A 20594-nucleotide genomic window follows, 5' to 3' on the forward strand; every position below is an offset into this window, starting at 1 on the left:
CAGTTAATTAATTTTAACATTTCTTCGTATGTGTATATTTCAGTCCTAATTCTGTTTTTGACCTGGACTTCCACATTATAGCTTAATAAAAGTCTGATATTGGACTATAGTAATACAATTTCAAAAGGAATAGAGCTAAGCAAGCGAAAACACAAGGGAACACGTGTACCACCGCGCTAAATTTCACTATATTTTCAGTAACCTTATTACCAACCCAATAAAAATGTTACTACATCTTCCGCATTACAATACCGTAGTTAAAATCCGTTGGTAGTACGCAAGAAAGTATTTAACTTCTAGTTTGCAAAACTGCAGCCTACGTATCTGGCTGTTTATCTGACAGTCGTAGTACAGGCCCTTAAACATACACAGTTGTAATCAGTTATGAATGGCCACACTTACTACTTACAAATCCATTCACAAATCCCTCTTCCTTATGGCACCGAAGGTGGTCTGGTCCGTTGTTACCTGGGGACGGCTAATCCTTACTTTCACTTTACCAAGTCCAGTCAACTCATACAGCAGCTGTGTGTAGACCGCTTTATTTGAACACAGTGCTACTGGCTACAGAACACACAGCTGTTCGGTGGTTCGATTCCACAGATAGTCCAGTATTTCAGGGTCACATGCAGTGAACTATGCAACAGCAGGACGATACAACCGTGAACATTAGTACAGGTCTACACTATGTGATCAAAAGTATTCGGACACCCCCAAAAGCATACGTTTTTCATCTTAGGTGCATTGTGCTGCCACCTGCTGCCAGGTACTCCATAGCAGCGACCTCAGTAGTCATTAGACATCGTGAGAGAGCAGAATGGGGTGCTCCGCGGAACTCACGGACTTCGATCGTGGTCAGGTGATTGGGTGTCACTTGTGTTAGAAGTCTGTATGCGAAATTTCCACACTCCTAAACATCCCTATAGTTCAGTTTATGAGTTTCGACTTGACGTTTGTGCGGTGCCTTTTGGCGGAGGGTAAGTGAATTAATCAACAGCCAGTCATAGGCAACCGATCGCTTTGATAGAGCTCGTTAGACTCCCGTTCTGGTTAGTAGTGTTGTCGATCTGTTGTTTACTGTAACCACGTCCTATCAGGTGTGTTTTGTATTGTGTACGGTTCTTTTCGCGGTCTGTGTGTGTCTTTGTGCTAGGTTGTTGTTCGTTTATATTTTGTAGTGTAGAGTTTTTAAATGTATTGTTTAGTATTTTTAATAGTATAGCGCGTTGTATTGTAGTGAATAGTGTGTAACGGGTGAGTTATTTTATATAGTAGCTTAGTTTAATATTTGGTTGGTAGTTATATAGTAGGTTAATTTTAGACCTGTGTGTGAATTTGATATTCTGTCATGTCTACGTCTAAGGATGAAGCTCCCAATAGAAGAAAGCCTTTCGGACGCGGTACTCCACTAAGGAGTCAGGCCCAGGAAATTGTTTGTGATGCTGGGGAGTCATTCTTGACAAAGCAACAATGGCGGCTAGAAAGAACGAGTTGATTAAGTGGTTGAAGGAGCATAATATTGCAATATTGCGGTTCGCGATGACATGGGGAAGGGGGACCTTATGCATCTCTTGAAACAAAACAAGCCCTAGTGCCCAGTTTATGTGGTGGATAGCCAGAAGGAACGGGCATTAAGTAGTTCACCTTCCTCTATACCATTATTTTAATGCCATAGAACTGATTTGGGCCCAAGTGAAGGATTATGTAGCTGAGAATAAGACTCTTCACAGTTTTGGAAGGTGAAAGTCTTATTTTTGAAGCTGTAGGCTGTATAAGTGCGGAGGACTGGAGCAATGTTGTGAGACACATGAAATCCGAGATGATTAAAGCTTGGGAGAAAGAAAGTCTCGCAGACGGTTATGTTGAAGACTTTATTATCTCTTTAGGGTCAAGCGAGAGTTAAACCTCAACAGACGATGACAATGCCGATAGTGACTTAGAAATGAGTGATATATTCGCTTTGTGGGATTTTATTTCCTTCGTTACGGGAAACTGAATCTAACAGCAACGCAAGATCTTCTACATGGTGAGTAGAAATTTACTTTAATTTTCTCACGTTTTATCTGAGCATTGACATATTTTTTTCTTGTAGCCTTATCCTAAATGTGTTGTGTATTATTAATCTTATGTGAATCATGTATGTTGCTACTAAGAATAACTGATTATGGACTTATATTCCAGTATTTACATTTCTGTTCGTGTTGTGCATCGTAAATCAGCTGTTTGTATTAGTAGCAATTTGGCACCACCAGCTGACCTTCCGGCTAACTGTCAAGTCGAAACTCATGAAAACGGAACTATAGGTCCACTGTTTCCGATGTGATGGTGAAGTGGAAACATGAAGGGACACTTACAGCACGAAAGCGTACAGGCCGACCTCATCTGTTGACTGACAGAGGCTGCCGACAGTTCAAGAGGGTTGTAAAGTGTAATAGGCAGGCATCTATCCAGACCATCACACAGGAATTCCAAACTGCATCAGGATCCACACGAAGTTCTGTGACAGTTCGGCGGGAGGTGAGGAAACTTGGATTTCATGGTCGAGCGGCTGCCCATAAGCCAAACATCATCATACCTGCCAACCCTCTCCGATTTACCCGGAAACTTTCCGCTGGTTTTCCGATTTGTTTTTATTTCTTCTTATTTTCGACCAATATAACCTCCAGTACGGTCAGTACTCTTCCCCTAGGACGAATTCTTATGTACTTGTGTAATTTACGCAACCTCATTTTTAAGCATATTTACCGGTATTTGATGCTTTATTTGGCGGGCGGATCATCCGTGTATCCGTGTATCGTATTTCCTGCTCACTACAGCAGCGTGTGTGCTGTTCTGGTGGGAATTCGGGACGGCAATCGTCCTACAAGTCAGAGAAGGTCATGTGCACTAGCGACCGCTAGGGACTCCGTTGATCGGGACGAAAGAGTGAGTTTGTTATTGTGTGGTTTGCGCGCTCGTTTCTGTGCGTAGTTTCGTTGGAGTTTTAGACCATGTGTTTTTTCTTGCGGTTCTGTGCTTTTCCCCCTGTCGAAGTCATATGTTAATAATGTATGAGACATATTGATCTGTTTTGTATGTGGTAGTTTCGTGTATTACAGTGCTTTTGTGTTGATCAGAGTTCATAATTTTAACGACTTCAATGTATTTCAGAGTTGTGTCGGTGACAGTTTGTAGTATTTTCTCTTAACATGATGACTACAAAACATAACAAACGTTATCTCCAAGTGTTCAGGGATAACTATAAAACTGAATTTCTGTTCATTTTACAGTCTAATAAAGGAAACTATTATGCATTTTGTTCCATGTGTCGGTGTGATATTAATATCTCGCATGGAGGGAAAACAGATATTGTAGCTCACAGTGTCGCACAGAAACACAAAGATAGTGCTAGCTGTCTCGAGAGGAACAAAAAATTAAGTATTTTTTTTTTTTAGGTGGGAAGGAAGATTGAGCAATGTTTGTTCACGGCGTTCATTGTCGAATATAACCTTGCATTGTCTTGTTCTGATCACGCAGGGTCATTGTTCAGAAAGATGTTCCCAGATTCAGACACTGCGAAGAAATATGCGTATGGTAGAGCAAAAACATCTGCCATAATTAATGAAATGGCCCGTGATGCAGATAGTAAAGTGATTCAAACTTTAAAGACTGAACCTTTTGTGATTTCAACTGATGGTAACAATGATTAAGATAGTAAGCTCTATCCTATCGTCATCTCGTTTTTCAACGAAGAATTTAAAAAGATTGAAAATCGTTTGCTATCCATGAAAAATTTGGAAGGAAATTCTACTGGTATTAATATTGCTAATTTGCTCCTGGATGTTCTGAAAAGATATGACATTCCGATGGCAAACTGTATAGCTTTTAGCACAGATAATGCTCCTGTTATGATGGGAAGCAAAAATGGTGTTGCTGCTAAACTAAGAGAGCAGTGCGGAAACATTATTATGGGATGCCCATGTCATTTGATTAATTTGACTGCCATTAGGGACTATTTTATTGCAGTTTGTGATTATATTATTCATAAATTTAATTTGAATAGTGATGTTTTTGTTAATGCTCAAGTAGCTCAGATAAATTCTTTGCAGACTTCTTCCTTCAATGCCATAAAGTATTTTGTGTCAGTTTCCTGTTATATTGCCAGTGAAAGATGGTGAAGATGACCAAGAAGCAATGGATGCATTACAGTGCCAGTTTTGTGGTCTCCAAGTGGAGGATTTACCATTGTCTGTTGTGCAGGAAGAAAGAGTACATTGTTCTTGGTCTGCTATAGGGGATATACGTGGTGCTGATGGGTGTTTCAAATATGATAGAATCGCAAAAGTAATGCTCTCGATATTGACAATTCCACACAGCAATGCCAAGTGTGAAAGATTGTTCAGCCAGGTAAAAAAGACAAACAATTCTGATCATCACTGAATGACGAAAATCTTAGTAAACTATTGGTGGTCAAATCAAGTAAGTGGAAAGTGTTATGAGCAGCAGTATGACAGTGCATTGTTGAAGAGGGCAAAGTTAGCTGCCAGTTCAGTGCTAAACATGTAAACACAGCAGTCTCTTTCACCTATATGTGTATATTCTTCACCATTTGGTAAGTTGTAATCAGTTCTTGACTTATCTGTCTAAATGTTACTATTCGTATGTATGTGTCATAAATGAGAATGATTATTAGGTACGTTTTCTTGCAATCGTTTTTGTTTTCTTAGTTTAAGGTTTTAAACGTAATGGTTAATTCACATTGTAACTGTAGATATGTATGCCTTTTATCTTGTCCTCTTTTTACCGAGACCGTGGCGCAATACACTTGATGAAATCCAGGAATTAAAACATCTTCCTATTTTTGATTTCTAAAAGTTGGCAGGTATGCATCATGCAGGTCAGTGCCAAATGACGCCTCACTTGGTTTAATGAGCGCAAACATTGGACGATTGAACAGTGGAAAAACGTTGTATGGAGTGACGAATCATGGTTCACAATGTGGCAGTCCGATGACAGGGTGTGGGTATGGCGAATGCCCGGTGAACGTCATCTGCCAGCGTGTGTAGTGCCAACAGTAAAATTCGGAGGCGGTGGTGTTATGATGTGTTCGTGCTTGATTCCCACTGTTGAAGAGAACTCGGGGATGGCGATTGGATCTTTCAACACGATCGAGCACCTGTTCATAATGCACGGACTGTGGCTGAGTGGTTACACGACAATAACATCCCTGTCATGGACTGGCCTGCACAGAGTCCCGACCTGAATCCTATAAAACACCGACTTTGTGCCAGGCCTCAGTGCAGCACTCCTTGAAGAATGGGCTACCTTTCCCCAAGCAACCTTCCAGCACCTGATTGAACGTATGCCTGCGAGAGTGGAAACTGTCTTCAACGCTAAGGGTGGGCCAACACCGTATTTGATTCCAGCATTACCGATGGAGGGCGCCACGAACTTGTATGTCATGTTCAGCCAGGTGTCCAGATACTTTTGATCACATAGTGTATTTACCTTTACACTCGCGATACAGACTTCCCTCGCTGAGTCTCAGTTCACGGAAATACACCAGCACACAGCATAGTCCTCAGTTCTTTCGTCTCCACCTACTCACTGGTCTCTTCAGACACCACAACAACAGCTCCTGGTTCAGACCTCGGTGGGATACTAGCAACAGGCGACACCTCTGTCGCCCTCAGCCCAGCCACTGAACCCCAACACAAGAAGTCTCACACAGACTCCACCTCGGAGCTCAACTGTCGCTCAAAGTCCAGTATTGACTTCACCACAGAGTCCAACACTGACCCTGAGTCCAGCACTGACTGACTGTCCGTGGCTACCCTTCTTTTTTATAGCTGGGATGATTTCATCCTGAATTTTCACGAGGTCACTAGAAGCAGAACATTCCTGTTCACTCGCAGGTAAGCCGGCCGACGAGAACAGTACACAGAAAGGCCGGCCCCAACTTACAAGCTGGCTGGGAGATCCCAGGTCGTTGTGAGTCACTAGCCCCTTCCTAGAAGTACCAAAAGGGGCAACCACGGGGCTGGCATGTATCAATATTAACTACTTAATCACTATGATAAGACAGAGCAGTTTAACCAGCTGACATCCACGAGCGTATCTAACAGTGGAAAATATAAATGTATGAATGAAAATGAATGTTACATTACACCCTTTGTGAGTGTAAACAAAGTTTAATACACCACAGTCAGTATGAAAACAATGTTGTGAAGACATACCATGAACAAAATTAATGTATAGCAGAAGTTTTTTGCAGAGTACACTGCTCTGCGAAAACCTAACCTGCACGATTGTGCACATCTACATTCATGACCTCATTATATAATAAATACGGTGAGGTATCTTCAGTGCTAACATTTACTGTTGAATGTACAGGTATTAATGATTATATTGCTATATCTGGTAAAACTTAATGAGTAACAGAAATAAAACTAATAAATAACATACTTACTTTTACCATTACTGCTTTTTGCCACCATTCCGCCAAATGATATCTCTAAATTGTTAACACAGTCTGCTGGTCAAGTGCCAATCATCCCACGACCCACACAAGTGCTGCAGCCCGGTCTAAGGCTGATTCTCCACGAGCAGGTAAAACGCCGCTGTTCGCCCGCTACAAACCCGCTTACGGAACAGAACTATGGGGTATATGTTGAGTTGTCTACACGGGCGGTTTGCACGCCGCGGGTGGACGCGTCCATGAGCGGGCAGGCGGGTCTAACGCCAGCAGAGGCATCATTCCCGCTAGCGGCAGAACAGCGAATTATACTCCACGTGGCGGCAGTGAGCAGTTCACCCGCCTCTGTCGCACGATAGGAACTGCCAGAAGTGTAGTATATTCTTTACTAGCTGATGTATCCGTGCTTCGCTGCGGAATTCTACTGTACATTGTATACAGAATTCTAGGTTAGGTACTGTACACGTTGTGAGCAAGATTGTATTAAATTGCATAGCTCCTAACGTTACCCTAGAAACGCGACGGGGAAGTCACCAAACGTCTTTTCTCATATGAAGACTCGGTTAGGGAATATTCATTGTAACGATAGGCCCGCTTGCCTACCATCGGTCATAATCAGGTTGGGGAGTTTAGATTATAATGGCAGACACTCAATCTCCACCTGCCTTTTTACATCCTCAGAAAGACTGTCTTAGTCATTTTTCCAACTGAAATGAACATAGGTCATTGCAATGATGTCAATAGGAATGACACGATTAAAAGCAATGTTTTCATATGAAATACTCGATCAAATGAAAAACCACACATTTTAACGAACAGTAGGCCTACTACACTTCGGATCAAACAATCCAAATTTTCAGAGCTGGAATGATCAACCCGCAGACAGCCGTGATCCGTGAACACTCTTCGTCTTTTTTCAGTGGGGAGGAGGGGTCGAATAGTGGAGAGTCCCAGGGCAAAAACTATGCCCTTTTACTAATCTGTTTCCTAGGAATACACTATGAATCGGAAAATCTCAATTCACTATACTGGCGGGGGAAGAAACTATCTGACTTGGAGGCACATTCTTCCTCAAAGCCAGAGAAGAAAGCCCCTCTTCACTGCTAATTTGGAATAAAGTGAATATAGATATAATAAAAGTGAAGCGGAAGAAGCTTTTCTTACGAACCGGCTCTTTTCAGGGTTGAATTTTTATTTATTTAGTGAATTGTGGTGCTACTACTACTACTACTACTACTACTAATAATAATAATAATAAGAATAATAATAATAATAATAATAATAATAATAATAATAATAATAATACCAGTACACTGCTCATTCAAAACAGCCCGTCAGAGTAGGGATCCAACAGCTGGAATACTATGATGAACCAGTGTGTTACGTACCAGCAGTATCAGGAAATGTGTCCGGCTCCATGCTAAATTGTTAGCGTGCGGGCCTTTGGTCACAGGGATCCCGGATACGATTCTCGGCAGGATCGGGAATTTTAACCATAATTGGTTAATTTTGTTGACACGGGGACTGGGTGTATGTGTCTTAATCATCATTTCATCCTCATCACGACGCGCGGGTCGCCTACGGGCGTCAAATCAAAAGACCTGCATCTGGCGAGCCGAACTTGTCCTCGGACACTCCCGGCACTAAAAGTCATACGCCATTTCATTTCATTTCGTTTCATAAGGAAATGTATGAACCAGAGGAATGAAATGCTAAAGAAGAAAGTTTTCTAACTCCCGAGCTATTTCCCGTCAATATTCAGTCAGGCTGTTATACTCGGTACGCAGCAGTAATCCCATCTATCGGAGTGGAGGGGCAGCATAAGAGACAAAGAACATCACAACAAGCAATGGTCAATATAATGTTATTGTTGATGAATGTTATGCGCTTTCGATATTGCAGGCCTTCACATTTAGTTTTCCTCCGACTCTGAAATACCACTCTTATCATAGTTGGTACGGTAAAACTGAATAAAACATAAAGGTAAGGGTGCATTTTTCCCGAAGGCAGGTCCGAACCTCCGCAGAGGTGCGCCTGAGCCGGAGTTTACCTGCGGTAGAGTGGCTAGTTCCTTTCCCCTCCTCCATTCCCTTATAATAATAATAATAATGATGGCGTATGGCCTCTGGAGAGGAATGGTACAGGTCTTTTTCTGGTAGACGGCCTATTAGGCGACTTGCATGTCTGTGAAGATGAGGGATGATTTCTAATGTTGAATACTCCACACACACCCAGCCCCCGAGCCGTTGGAATTAACCAATTAAGGTTAAAATTCCCGACCCGGCCGGGAATCGAACTTGTAACCCTCTGGAACGAAGGCCAGTACGCCGACCATTCAGCCATCGAGTCGGACTCCGTTCCCTTACCCCTCACCAACAGCCCGTAGCAACCCTTCCAAATCTTGACCACGCCCAATGTTGCTTAACTTCGGAGATCTCACGGGATCCGGTGTTTCAACACGGCTTCGGCCGTTGGCAATAAAACATAAATGATCGAAAATTGTATTCTCTCTAACTTTTGTTAAGCAGTACTTTTCGATAGGACCAATAACTTATTGTAGGTATTTACAAAATAAATTTTAGTTGATTCCCCTAAACTGCAATTTCATCCAGGGTGAATAAAATTGTTTATAGCTTAGACTTGTGTTTCTTATTCCCCGACTCTATGTACCGATTCTCATTATATTCTGTTAACCCATTTTCCCCTGCATCGGCGTTGATATAGACTTAGCAACAAAAATACAACTTCATGAATGTCTCTGTTATCATAGCCTGTACGGTAAACATGTATGAGACATAAATGATCGGAAATTTAATTTTATATAACTTTAGTTATGTAATATTCATCGATAAGACCACTAATAATATTAATATTTGAAAATTAAATTTCAGGCCTTCCCCTAAACTACCATTTCACTCGTTTAGTAATATGCATCTCAACTGACATTCTGTAATATTGGAAAAACATTTCCAGATAGTTCCTGTTCGCAAAACGTTAAATGAAACTGTCCAGTGGTGAGCCGATTCGATAACGCAGAGTAAGTCCACCGACGTCTCTTCTTACCAGGTTTCTTTTTCAATATTGCTAACAACTGTAGTTGAACAGCTCCGACAGCAAGACCTATTTGTACGACATCCATCATTATAGTGTGTCAGGTTTATCGCTGATGGAGAATAGCTGCGTGTCGCCGGCGTTTTTGGCGCTGTTTACCAGCGTCAATTCAACCGCTCGTGTAGAATAGGCAAAAAGTTTGAGCGGTCAGGCGGGCGAACAGCGGTGTTTTACCTGCTCGTGGAGAATCAGCCTAATGCTCAGAAATAAATAAAAGCCAAACCTGCACTATTGTACATACAGAACAAGAGAATTCTTCAAACTAGAAATACTGTAGTTCATTGGGAATCATAAAATCCTACATCTACAATTAGAAATACCCACATCGAGTAAGTGGCTGCGTGGCTTGAGTCATGTAGCCATCAGCTTGCATTCGGGAGATAGTGGGTTCGAACGCCAAAGTCGGCAGCCTTGAAGATGGTTTTCAGTGATTTCCCATTTTTCACACCAGGCGAATGCTGGGGTCTCTATCTTAATAAAGGCCATGGTCGCTTCCTTCCCACTCCTAGCCCTTTTCTATACCATAGTCGCCATAAGACCTATGTGTGTCGGTGCGGCATAAAGCAGCTTGTAAAAAAAAAAAAAAAAAAATGCCCAGCACTGTACAATGTATTTACACAGACTATAAACTTACAGCGATGTAGGCCTATATCTATATTGTCCTAGTTCACTTTGTCCATAACGGCAACCTGTAAATTGAGTTCATATATATCAGGCAAGCTAATTGTAGATCCTAGGAATCACTTGACGCATGGGAGGAATATTTGTGAAAACTTACTCTATAAGGGAATCTGTTGTAGTGCTGTTTTCTTACCAGAAAAATAAAAATTACTCTGGCTGCTTCCTTTTTAAATATCAGATACCAGAGAGATGTGAGAGTAATGGGAATTTTGTAAGAAAACAAACTGCCATAATACCTGATCTTACCTTACACATTTGACAACAGACTTCAAGAATTTGTTACCCAAATTATATTTTCTTACTCAAATCTCCAAGCCATGGGTCAAAAACTTCTGAATTACAATCAAACATTCAAGGATGAGGAAAATAATGCAGCTTGTGAAGTTGGCGACAACTATACTGGAGTTGACTGGGTTAGCAAAAATTCGAATCTATTTTTGTTATAATATGAATTGTCAAATGTTTCACTTTGTTTCTTTGTTGCAGCGATGGGAACTGGAAGATCCAAGAAAGAAGCTAAGCATGCTGCAGCCAAAGCTTTGCTTGACAAGATAATTCTTGCTCCAGGAGAAGAGGGCGTTCTTACTGTGGGGGCCAATTTAGGCATTCCTGAAGGGTATGTATGACATTTAGTCATGTGATGGTATGGTTATGCTGGAAAGCAACATTATAGTGTGTTTGCATCGTCTCGCCTCCAATGTACGCTATGACTAAATGCAGAGTAGAGGGTCATAAAGACAAAATTTGGAATTTCATAAGGTGAAATAAGGGGTTTTAGCCCGCCTGGTGGCCATGATTGTTTAAGAGTCAAGTCAGTATGGTCTGACACCGTGGTTTGCCGGTTGGAGTCCCGAAAAAAAATTTGTCATCAGAATGTTGGCTGGCATGGTAGGAGAAGTGTTGGTATACAATTTCTAATCACTACATTGAGTGGCAAAAGCCTTGATTAAATTACAAACCTCTCCAATGTTCATATATCATGCAGGTGATGGTTATTCATTCATCCGATGGGGATGTTAAGCCTTGAGCTGACCCCTTTTGTACTATTCAACAGCAGTAGGCTATGTGCTGGCAACAGTTTTCATCTTGTCCTATCATATATCCCGTCATTCACTTCATCTCATTAACTCCTCATATGGAGTTGATGTCAGGAAGGGCATCTAGTCATAAAATTTGGTATGAAGATTCATCTCGCTTCATACCCAACCCTGTAGAGAAGCTGGTCAAGGGTTAAATATACGTACTTCATGAGAAATAACAGGATAGTTCATTTAATCACCTGCACATTGTAACAGATTATTTCGCTGCCTCTGTGGGTCAGTGGTAGTGTTGGCCTCCGGATCCCTAGATAGTCGATTCATACCCAGCAGATGTCAGATGTTTTAAGGGTGGAAAAAAAGTCCATTTGGCACGCCATGTTATACAATACCAATATAAACGGTCCGCTATTGGACATGTCGGATTGTAAAAGGTCTCTGGTGACACATTAGCTGCTGACCTGACAAAATTAATTGAAATTCAGCCATGGACTCCCAAGAGAGATTTGGTTTACTCTGCCATCCAGTAGGCCTAGAATAACATCAAAATTGACGAGCATGCAGCCAGATGGCGTCAAATTAAAATGTCTGCGCCCAGCAGCTGAGGCCATAAGATTGTTTTTATTATTCAGGTCTCTAAGGCTGGTATTACACTATGAAATTAATTTGTCAAAGAATTTTTAAAGATATCTTTTATGAAATGTGACGGTGTAGTGGATGAATATTTTATAAAAGGTTTTTTTAAAGCATGTTGTAATAGTAGCTAAACAGAACTTTTCATCTATAACTGCTGAACTATGATAAAATATTTTATGTAGTGTGGTGGTGCAATAACTGAAAATATTTAGAAAATATTTTTAAAAATCTGGTAAATTGTTTACTAATACATTACGGTGCTGTTCTTGGATTTCTTACGACCAAAGAAGCAAGCCTTCAATAGAGGAGCTGTCAATGTCTGTGACAATTATGAAAGGAATCAACAAACAGGATGGGATTGCTTACAGTGAAAATCCTGGTGCATTGTTTTTCTGGGAGGGGATGAAAATGATGATGAATGCGGGAAAGCGATAAATGTTGGTGACAGAAAAATAGGGGGAAAGCAAAATTATAAAATACGGTTACTGTATTTGGGCATTTCTCGTCATGTAAATATAATAATAATAATAATAATAATAATAATAATAATAATGGCGCGTGGCCTCCAAAGCACTGTACAGGTCTTTTGAGTTTTTGCTTGATAAGCGATCTACGAGCTTATGGTAATGTGGCCCTGCCTAAGATGAATCCTAATGCATAAGTCGGCACACACAGCCCCCGAACCATCAGAATTAACCAAGGCAAGTTAAAATCCCCAACCCGATCGTGACAGCTTGGACTGAAGGCCAACGTGCTAACAATTCAGCCATGGAACCGAACATGCTCGTAATACATAACGGTATCAAAATATTGCAAACATAATATACGCAATGAAAATAAAATGATATAGATGTTGATTCCCATAGAGAACCTGAAATATTTGTCCTGAATGAATAAATTTATAATACCAACTACATTGAATTTATAATCGTATTATGGAAATGAAACTTTACTTTTATGCTATTTCGTTTCACTTTTCTTTATTTATTCATTCATTCATTCATTCATTTAGCTTTCATAGACTGTACAATTACATATTTTGAAATATGCCGACAGTATAGGAGTTACAAGTAACTAATCTCATATCTGTTCTGTATTGAAGATAACATTAAGTAAATTTCTTTCAAGAATAAAATTTACTGTGTACACCTATTCAGTACAATTAAATACAATAATTTAATTAATTTAATAAATTATTAATAATTAATACAATACAATAATTTAATTGTATTGAATAGTAGGTGGACACAGTAAATTTTATTCTTGAAAGAATTTTACTTATAGTATAGGAGTTGTCGAGTAATTTCTTAATACTAACAATAATATATGTACAATAATGAACATTTTAAAAAAGCAGAAAAAGAAAGGAAGCAGAAACACCAAATACCTCAATGTTAGGACAGCACATCTTAATTTTTAAAAATAATTAATAATTTTAATAACCAATACTTCAAAGATAAAATAAAGATAAAAATCTACGAGGGGTGGTGTTAATAATAGTACATAATCAGCGTGACATTAACATATTTTTAAGGCTAGTTACTAGATATTAAGAATGTTTACAAATTAAGAAGTAATAGCATCATTACCAGCACTTCATCGTATATTCTTCTGTACTATAGAAGCAGCTGCTCAGCGGGAGATTTTTTAAAGCTGTGGTAAATGAACTGACGGGACTAATATCTTTAATCTTATTTGGAAGCTTATTATACAGTGTGATTCCAACAGAGTCTACATGTGTCAAGGTAATGGTTTTACGCTTGTGCTCGATAAATATATTATTTCTTGTTTGCGTCTGGTAATTGTGATTGTCAAAATTCTTTCTGAAGTGATCAATATCTTTTTTCACATGTAGAATGCATTGCATGATGTATATGCTTGGTACTGGAAGTATCCTTTGTCTCTCAAATAATGGTCTGCAATGATCGAACCTGTTACGTCTCAATATAATTCTAATAGCTCGTTTCTGTATTCGAAAAATATCAAGATTTGATTCGTAGCAGCCCCAGAGACCAATAGCATAAGTGATGACTGAATGGAAATATCCAAAATATGCTATTCTAACTTATTCTTCACTACAACTATTAGGCAAAATCCTTAAGGCAAAACAAACAGAACTCAGACTTCCCTATTTTTTAATATGACAATCCCATCTTAAATTTTCATCTATATGGACACCTAAAAATTTTGTGGTCAACGTATTTTTAATTGCATTTGCATTTAATATAAGGTTGTTTTTTGCAGTTTTGTCATGGTAGTTAGATGCCTTGAATTCCATGTACAGTAGAGTCTCGATTATCAGACCTAAACGGGACCTGGAGTATGTCGGATCACCGAAAATGTCGGATAATACAGAACAACTTTGAAAATGAACTGAAACAAACAGGAAGGCTGTACTCTAGTACTAAAACAATGACATGTTTTACGGTACTCTGTTTAATGCATTATCAGATCAATTGTACATTGCATGCAGTATTGAATGAAAGCATTCCAAATGTCTTACGAAAAGAAACTTGTCAACAATGTCTGCTTGCCTGCTGATCCACGTTTTCTTGCTGCGAGATCCCGCCATTGACGAAAAATCAGCACCTCTGTTGCGCTTGCTTCCGGCTGTTGCTCAACGTAGGTTGATGCCATTTCCAATGCACTTAATCCTTCACTGTGAGTCATCGTTTTCTCCTCTTGTTCTGCAATGCCTCGTTCTTCTTCATCATCATCCTAATTTCCATTAGCATTCACAAAATCTATATCAGGGTCAGTTAGTTCAAACACCTGATCTTGTGCACACCACTTACTCGCATCTGCAGTCGTAGCATCCTCACAGCCCGGAATGCAATTCAGTAGGGGCACAATATTTTCCATGTCTTCTTGTACCACCTCTCGATGTTCAACCTCACTCAACAATATGTTCCAAGACTTTGCTAATGTCATTGTTTAAACTTCTTCCCAAGACTGCGCTATCCAATATGCCACGTCTTTCATGTTGATTTGTTTTAACTTTTCTATCATGTCGTTGCCATTGTCCATTACCTCTATCAGGGATGAAAGGAGTTTCTGCCAATATTTCCTCTTCAATATTTCCAGCACACCTTGGTCCATTGGCTGGCATAATGACGTCACGTTAGGAGGGAGGAACATGACTTTGATGTCACCACTTATAAGTTGCTTTTCGTTTGGGTGTGATGGAGCGTTGTCTAGTAGAAGAAGCGCTTTTCTAGGGAGATTATTCGAAGCTAGAAATTTTTCTACATCTGGAACAAACTGTGTAAAAAACCAGTCCTTAAAGATGTCAGCAGACATCCAGGCAGTCTTCTGATTCGTGTAATGGACTGGAAGAGCATTAATAGAAATGTTTTTAAAAGCCCTAGGCTTCTTTGCTTTACCGAATATAAGCAATTTTGCTTTTAAGTTCCCAGTAACATTACTACAGGCAAGAAGAGTAACTCTTTTCTTACTACGCTTGTAGCCAGGTACAGAAGTCTCGGCTTGGGCTGCGAGAGTTTTTCGTGGCAGCATCTTGAAATTTAGCCCAGTCTCATCACAATTAAAAATCTGATCGCCGGTTAATCCTTCAGCAAGAATTATTTCTTGAAATCCCTTTTTAAATTTCACAACCTCATCGGATTTAGCTGACAGTTTTTCTCCACAGATATTAAGCTGCCTAATGTCGTACCGATCAAGCCACCCCGCACTGGCAGTAAAATTAGGGTCCCCTTCATTAAACTCCTTCTGGAAATACACCGTCTTTTCTTGCAGAATGGGGCCAGATATTGGCAGGCCCTTTTCCCGGTGTTCAGTGAACCAAAGAAATAGCTCTTCACTTACTTTTTCATACTCACATTTTTTCATTGTTTTTGTAATTTTCAGTGCATCACTTGTTGCTCTGGTAGAGCACCATTTTTCAATTTCTCCCCTCTTTTTTTTCCAGTCTCCCACTGTAACACGTCCAACACGATAATCTGAAGCCACTCTTTGAAGAGTTTCCTCTTTGTCCAGTCTCTTTAATGCACTCAACTTGTAGAAACAATCACTTTCTTCCATTTACTCGCCATACTCACAAAGGATATGAAAACTATAACATCCGCACCCAACCAATACTATAATGAACAATGACTGAAGACTCACTGCACCTGTCCTTGAGAGAAAAACCGGTCCTACCGCCAGCGGTCAGGCCAGTGCTTGTCCCACGGTCGCACCCTCCACACCGGGTGTCCCTGAATTTAGTCTCCACCAAAAGTTCAAATTAAGTCTACCAGTGTCGGATAACACGGAATGTCTACTGTATTGAGTCTTTTTTAGGTTCAATGTTTGTTTTCCTGAACCATGATTCTTACTTAGACAGGACTGTATTTGCTGCAGTTTCTATAGCCATGGGGTCAGGATTACAGTAAAACCTCGTTAATTCGAAGTCGTTGGGACTCAAAAATCGGGCTTCGAATTACGTGATTTCGATTTAACCACCAATTCGCAATTCAGAAGTACCAACCCTTGCTGCGTTACAAAATATTCTAAGGCCCGTTACTGCATGCAGTTAACCTTGATTCACAGTTTATACCTTTCAAATGCCAAGGAAAAAGAACTATTTCCAAAATGTATCCAAGAAGGTGCATTTACAGTATTCAAATAATGCACTCGGATATCTCACTGGTAAACATAACCTCACGCAACGAAAGAAAGAAAGAAAAAAAAAGCACGATTCAAAGACGAGAAATGTATGCTGGCTCCCATGTGCAAGTGCTTTATTAATTGGATTACTATACTGTATGCGTTTTAGATGCCTTGTATTTACACAGAAAGTACCCGATGCCCTTAAAATCGAACTCTTCTATGACTATCCTTGTGTATCCTTGTGTACGATTTCCCGACATGGCACTTCTCTCGTACTTCAGAAATGTAAACACTTGCCGCGTCACAAAGTATTCTAAGACCCATTAATACAGACAATCACCTCGATTCACAGTTTAAACCTTTCAAATGCCACGGAAAAAAAACTATTTCCGAAAGGTATCCAACAAGGTGCATTTACAACGTTCAAATAATGCACTTGGATAAATCACTGACAAACATAACCTCACGCAACAAAAGGAAAAAAATCGCACAATTCACAGACGGGGATAAATTATGCCAGTTCCCCTGTGCAAATGCATGATTTTTTGGATTTCTGTACTGTTTGCATTTTCAGATGCTTTGTACTGGCATGAAAAGTGCCCGACATTGTAGCTTATCGAACTTTCCTATGACGAGGGGATAAAGTATCTCGCTTCCATGTGCATTGCAACGCACTACTATGACCCCCATCCCTCACCCTTGTACAATTTCCCGGCTGACAATTTCTCCTTTAAAACCATAAGACCGTTTGGGCTCGCATTAAAATAAAGCAATGCAGTTTCACCGGCAATGACAATATTGTTCGGTGCCTACGAATTTATTATATGAGCCACGTTTTTTCGCCAACTGTCGGCATCGCCAGTGTTCGCGGATTCTGTTTTCCCACACACTGCCTGTTGCGTGATATTACGGCGTTCCTTAAAAGGTTGAATACAAAAGAATTCCGATTTCATTCAACTTAGCAATCATGAAGCGCATTGTAGACCCACCGAAGTGAGTGTAAGTGAGGAAAGCTACCCCTCCTCGTTCCGGAACGCGCGTTATATTATGACGCGGAGCGGATAAATTTCGAGTTGAAATTACTCTAACATACTATTGTTTTAAAATGTAAAGGCAGTTTTGAATTAAGTCTGAATTTCGGTAACGGGGCCGACGTTGTACTTCAAATTACGAATTATCCGTATTTCGAATTAAACAATTGAAATAAATGCAAAACTGTATCTCATGTTTCCGGGAACGAGAGCTGCTTCGAATTAGGCGGGATTTTGAATTAACCGATTTTGAATTATCGATGTTCTACTGTATTAATAATTATGTTTGTATCATGAGCATACAGAACTGCAGTTTCTACTTGATTATTGTGAGGAAGATCATTCACATAGACCAAGAAATACTACCCTGCGGAATATTTAAGTCTTTGTTTGTTACATGAGAGTGTTATGTCCCATAATGCCCTTTACTGTTACGATGTGTAATTTCAACAAACTGGGATCATTTATCCAGGTATGATCTAAACCAGTCGTTCACAATTCCTCTAACTCAATCTGATATCATTTGTGCAACAATGTTTCATGATCAACGGTATCAAATGCCTTTGAAAGCTCGTAATAACTGAAAACCTGTAAGTTCAGTTCTTTTATTGCAAATTAATGATATACATAGATATTACGGTGATAACCTGTAATTTAAGGACTCCGTAGTCCCTTCACGAATAATACGTTAGAGATCCCACATGACGCAGCTTGGACAGTGTCACAGAGGTTAGAAATTCAACATGGCGCATCTCACATTATGTCACAGCGGGCTATGCTAGGCTGCCAACTTAGTTTCAATACCCGGTTAGTGTAAGGATTATTGGTATGGTTTGGTTAAGTCGGCTTTGTAACAAGACAATTGGGTAGGGGACAACGAAGTGGTCAACAGGCCTCTATCATCCCACTCACTCCACAAGGTATGACGCGATTAATAACCCTGTAACTAAAGCCTACCCGGCGCATGCATGTGATTTTAAACTGCGTGATTTCTAATTTTTAACGAAGGTGGTAGGCGTAGCCAGCCACTAACAATGCAGTAAATGGTGGCAGATTTGAATTTTACAGTGCTTCCATTTTAATCCTTGTAAATAAAAATACTTCGAGGGGTCGATTAGTTGGTCGAGGAGAAGCGCTGGAGCCAGGAGGCTTGTATTGAGGTTGCATGTGAATACCTTGAGCAAAGCACTCCAGCCTACAAGATCCTTGCTGAAGACTAGCAACTCTGAATCGCTCGTACGTTCTCGCGTAACTGATTGCCGCTATTATATGTTGGAGTATTGAGCTCTCTCTTTAAATTAAAAAACTTTGTGTATATTTTCCTTATGTACAATCGATCCATGCGGGGAAAATTATGGCCGAGGACAAAAATATATTTTTGATGATCAATGCGATAAAACTATAGTTTATTTATTTATATATTTATTTATTTATTTATTTATTTATTTATTTATTTATTTATTTATTTATTTATTTATTTATTTATTTATTTATTTATTTGTTTTGCTAGTGGCTTTACGTTACACCAACACAGATAGGTCTTATGGCGACGATGGGATAGGAAAGGCCTTGGGAGTTGAAAGGAATCGGCAGTGATCTTAATTGAAGTACAGCTCCAGCATTTGCTTGGTGTGAAAAATGGGGAACCACGGCAAACCATCTTCAGGGCTGCCGACAGTGCGATTCAAACCCACCATCTACCGGATGCAAGCTCACGGCCAACTCACTCGGGAAAACGATAGTTTGAGGAACGATAGATGCAGGAAAATTTAACGTGGGTTTATATGGAACATTTTTGGGACCAAATAAATTGAATGATGAGTACAGGATAACAACTGTTCTGGGAACGATGCATCAAACTTCTAATGTATATCATGATTTACTGATATTCTCTCATTATAAAAGAGTTTTGCATCGCTTTGGACGAAAGAGTTCCTGACTCTATTAAAAAGGGGGGGGGGGGGGGAGAGAGAGAGACATGTTCCGTATCAGCGTTATTTGTTGCCCAACAAAAGAACAAATGTGAGGCTGTGTGACAATACAGCATTGCTTTCTCAGTTAGTCAATACAGAACACGCCAGCACCTATAATACCGGGTTACAGGTCCCCTTGCATTGATGCATGTCTGAATTCGTAGCATACTGTCCACTAGTTCATTAAGGTAATGTTGATTCAAATTTTCCCACTCCACAGTTGTGATTCGCGGAAGATCTTGCAGAGTGGCTGGTGGTTCGTGACATCCATAAACAGTATTCTTTAATTTTTTCCAGGCACGTTCGTTTGCATTTATGTCTGGGCAACATGACGGCCACTCTAGTAGAGTGATATAGTGATCACGAAGGAAGTCATTAATGAGAAACACGTGTTTGATTTATTCTTTGGTGAAAAGAACTGTATGCCAGTTCTCAAGATACCATTCAGCACAAAGTTGGGCCCATCTATACCGTGCTCCATGATATCTAGGTCGGAGAGCTGGGCCTCTCCATGGCCAGCAAGAGTTAAATTGTACACTGTGCAACCTGTTTTTCACAGTTTTGAGTCGAAACACTGTGACCTGTTGCTGTCCAGTGATTATTTTTCAGCATGATGGCATTGCATTCAGGGTTCCTCCAAGCTGAAATTCACAGGCAACAGTCATCGACTGTAGTTGTAGCCCTTGGATGTCCTGTGCAAGGCAAGTCGTCAGCAGTTCCTGTCTCCCTATACTGCTTCAATGTTCAAACAGCATAACTTATATTATGGCCCACTTATCAAATAACTGCCCTTTTTGAACATCCTCAGTGACACAATGTATGCCTACATGTTCACATGTGGACATTGCACGTTATGCCATCCTAGACAATCACTACACTGTTTAGAGCACACCTCTTAATGCTTCCATGCTAGTACTGCAACCACTGAAATACTGATACTCAGTGTGCATTTAGGGCAGTCGCCCATGTGGCATATTCCCTAACACAGAGGTGCCAACTACTATGGATTGTCTGTAATGATCACAGATTTCACTTTGCAATTACAGCATTATGGTTAAAGGGG

The 20594-nt window shown here is 40.1% G+C and overlaps 1 protein-coding gene across 6 annotated transcripts in view; it reads left to right on the plus strand.

Moving 5' to 3' along the window:
• The window catches only part of loqs (loquacious), a 380306-nt gene that overhangs the window by 109323 nt on the left and 250389 nt on the right, over positions 1 to 20594 (plus strand). For all 6 annotated transcript variants that reach the window (XM_067141876.2, XM_067141881.2, XM_067141877.2 and 3 more), the window contains exon 4: positions 10733 to 10862. In XM_067141876.2, coding sequence (XP_066997977.1) covers positions 10733 to 10862 — 130 coding nt within the window. The remainder of the gene's footprint in view (positions 1 to 10732; positions 10863 to 20594) is intronic.

The sequence above is a fragment of the Anabrus simplex genome, chromosome 2 (assembly GCF_040414725.1).
Source record: "Anabrus simplex isolate iqAnaSimp1 chromosome 2, ASM4041472v1, whole genome shotgun sequence".
Taxonomy (NCBI): Eukaryota; Metazoa; Arthropoda; class Insecta; order Orthoptera; family Tettigoniidae; genus Anabrus; species Anabrus simplex.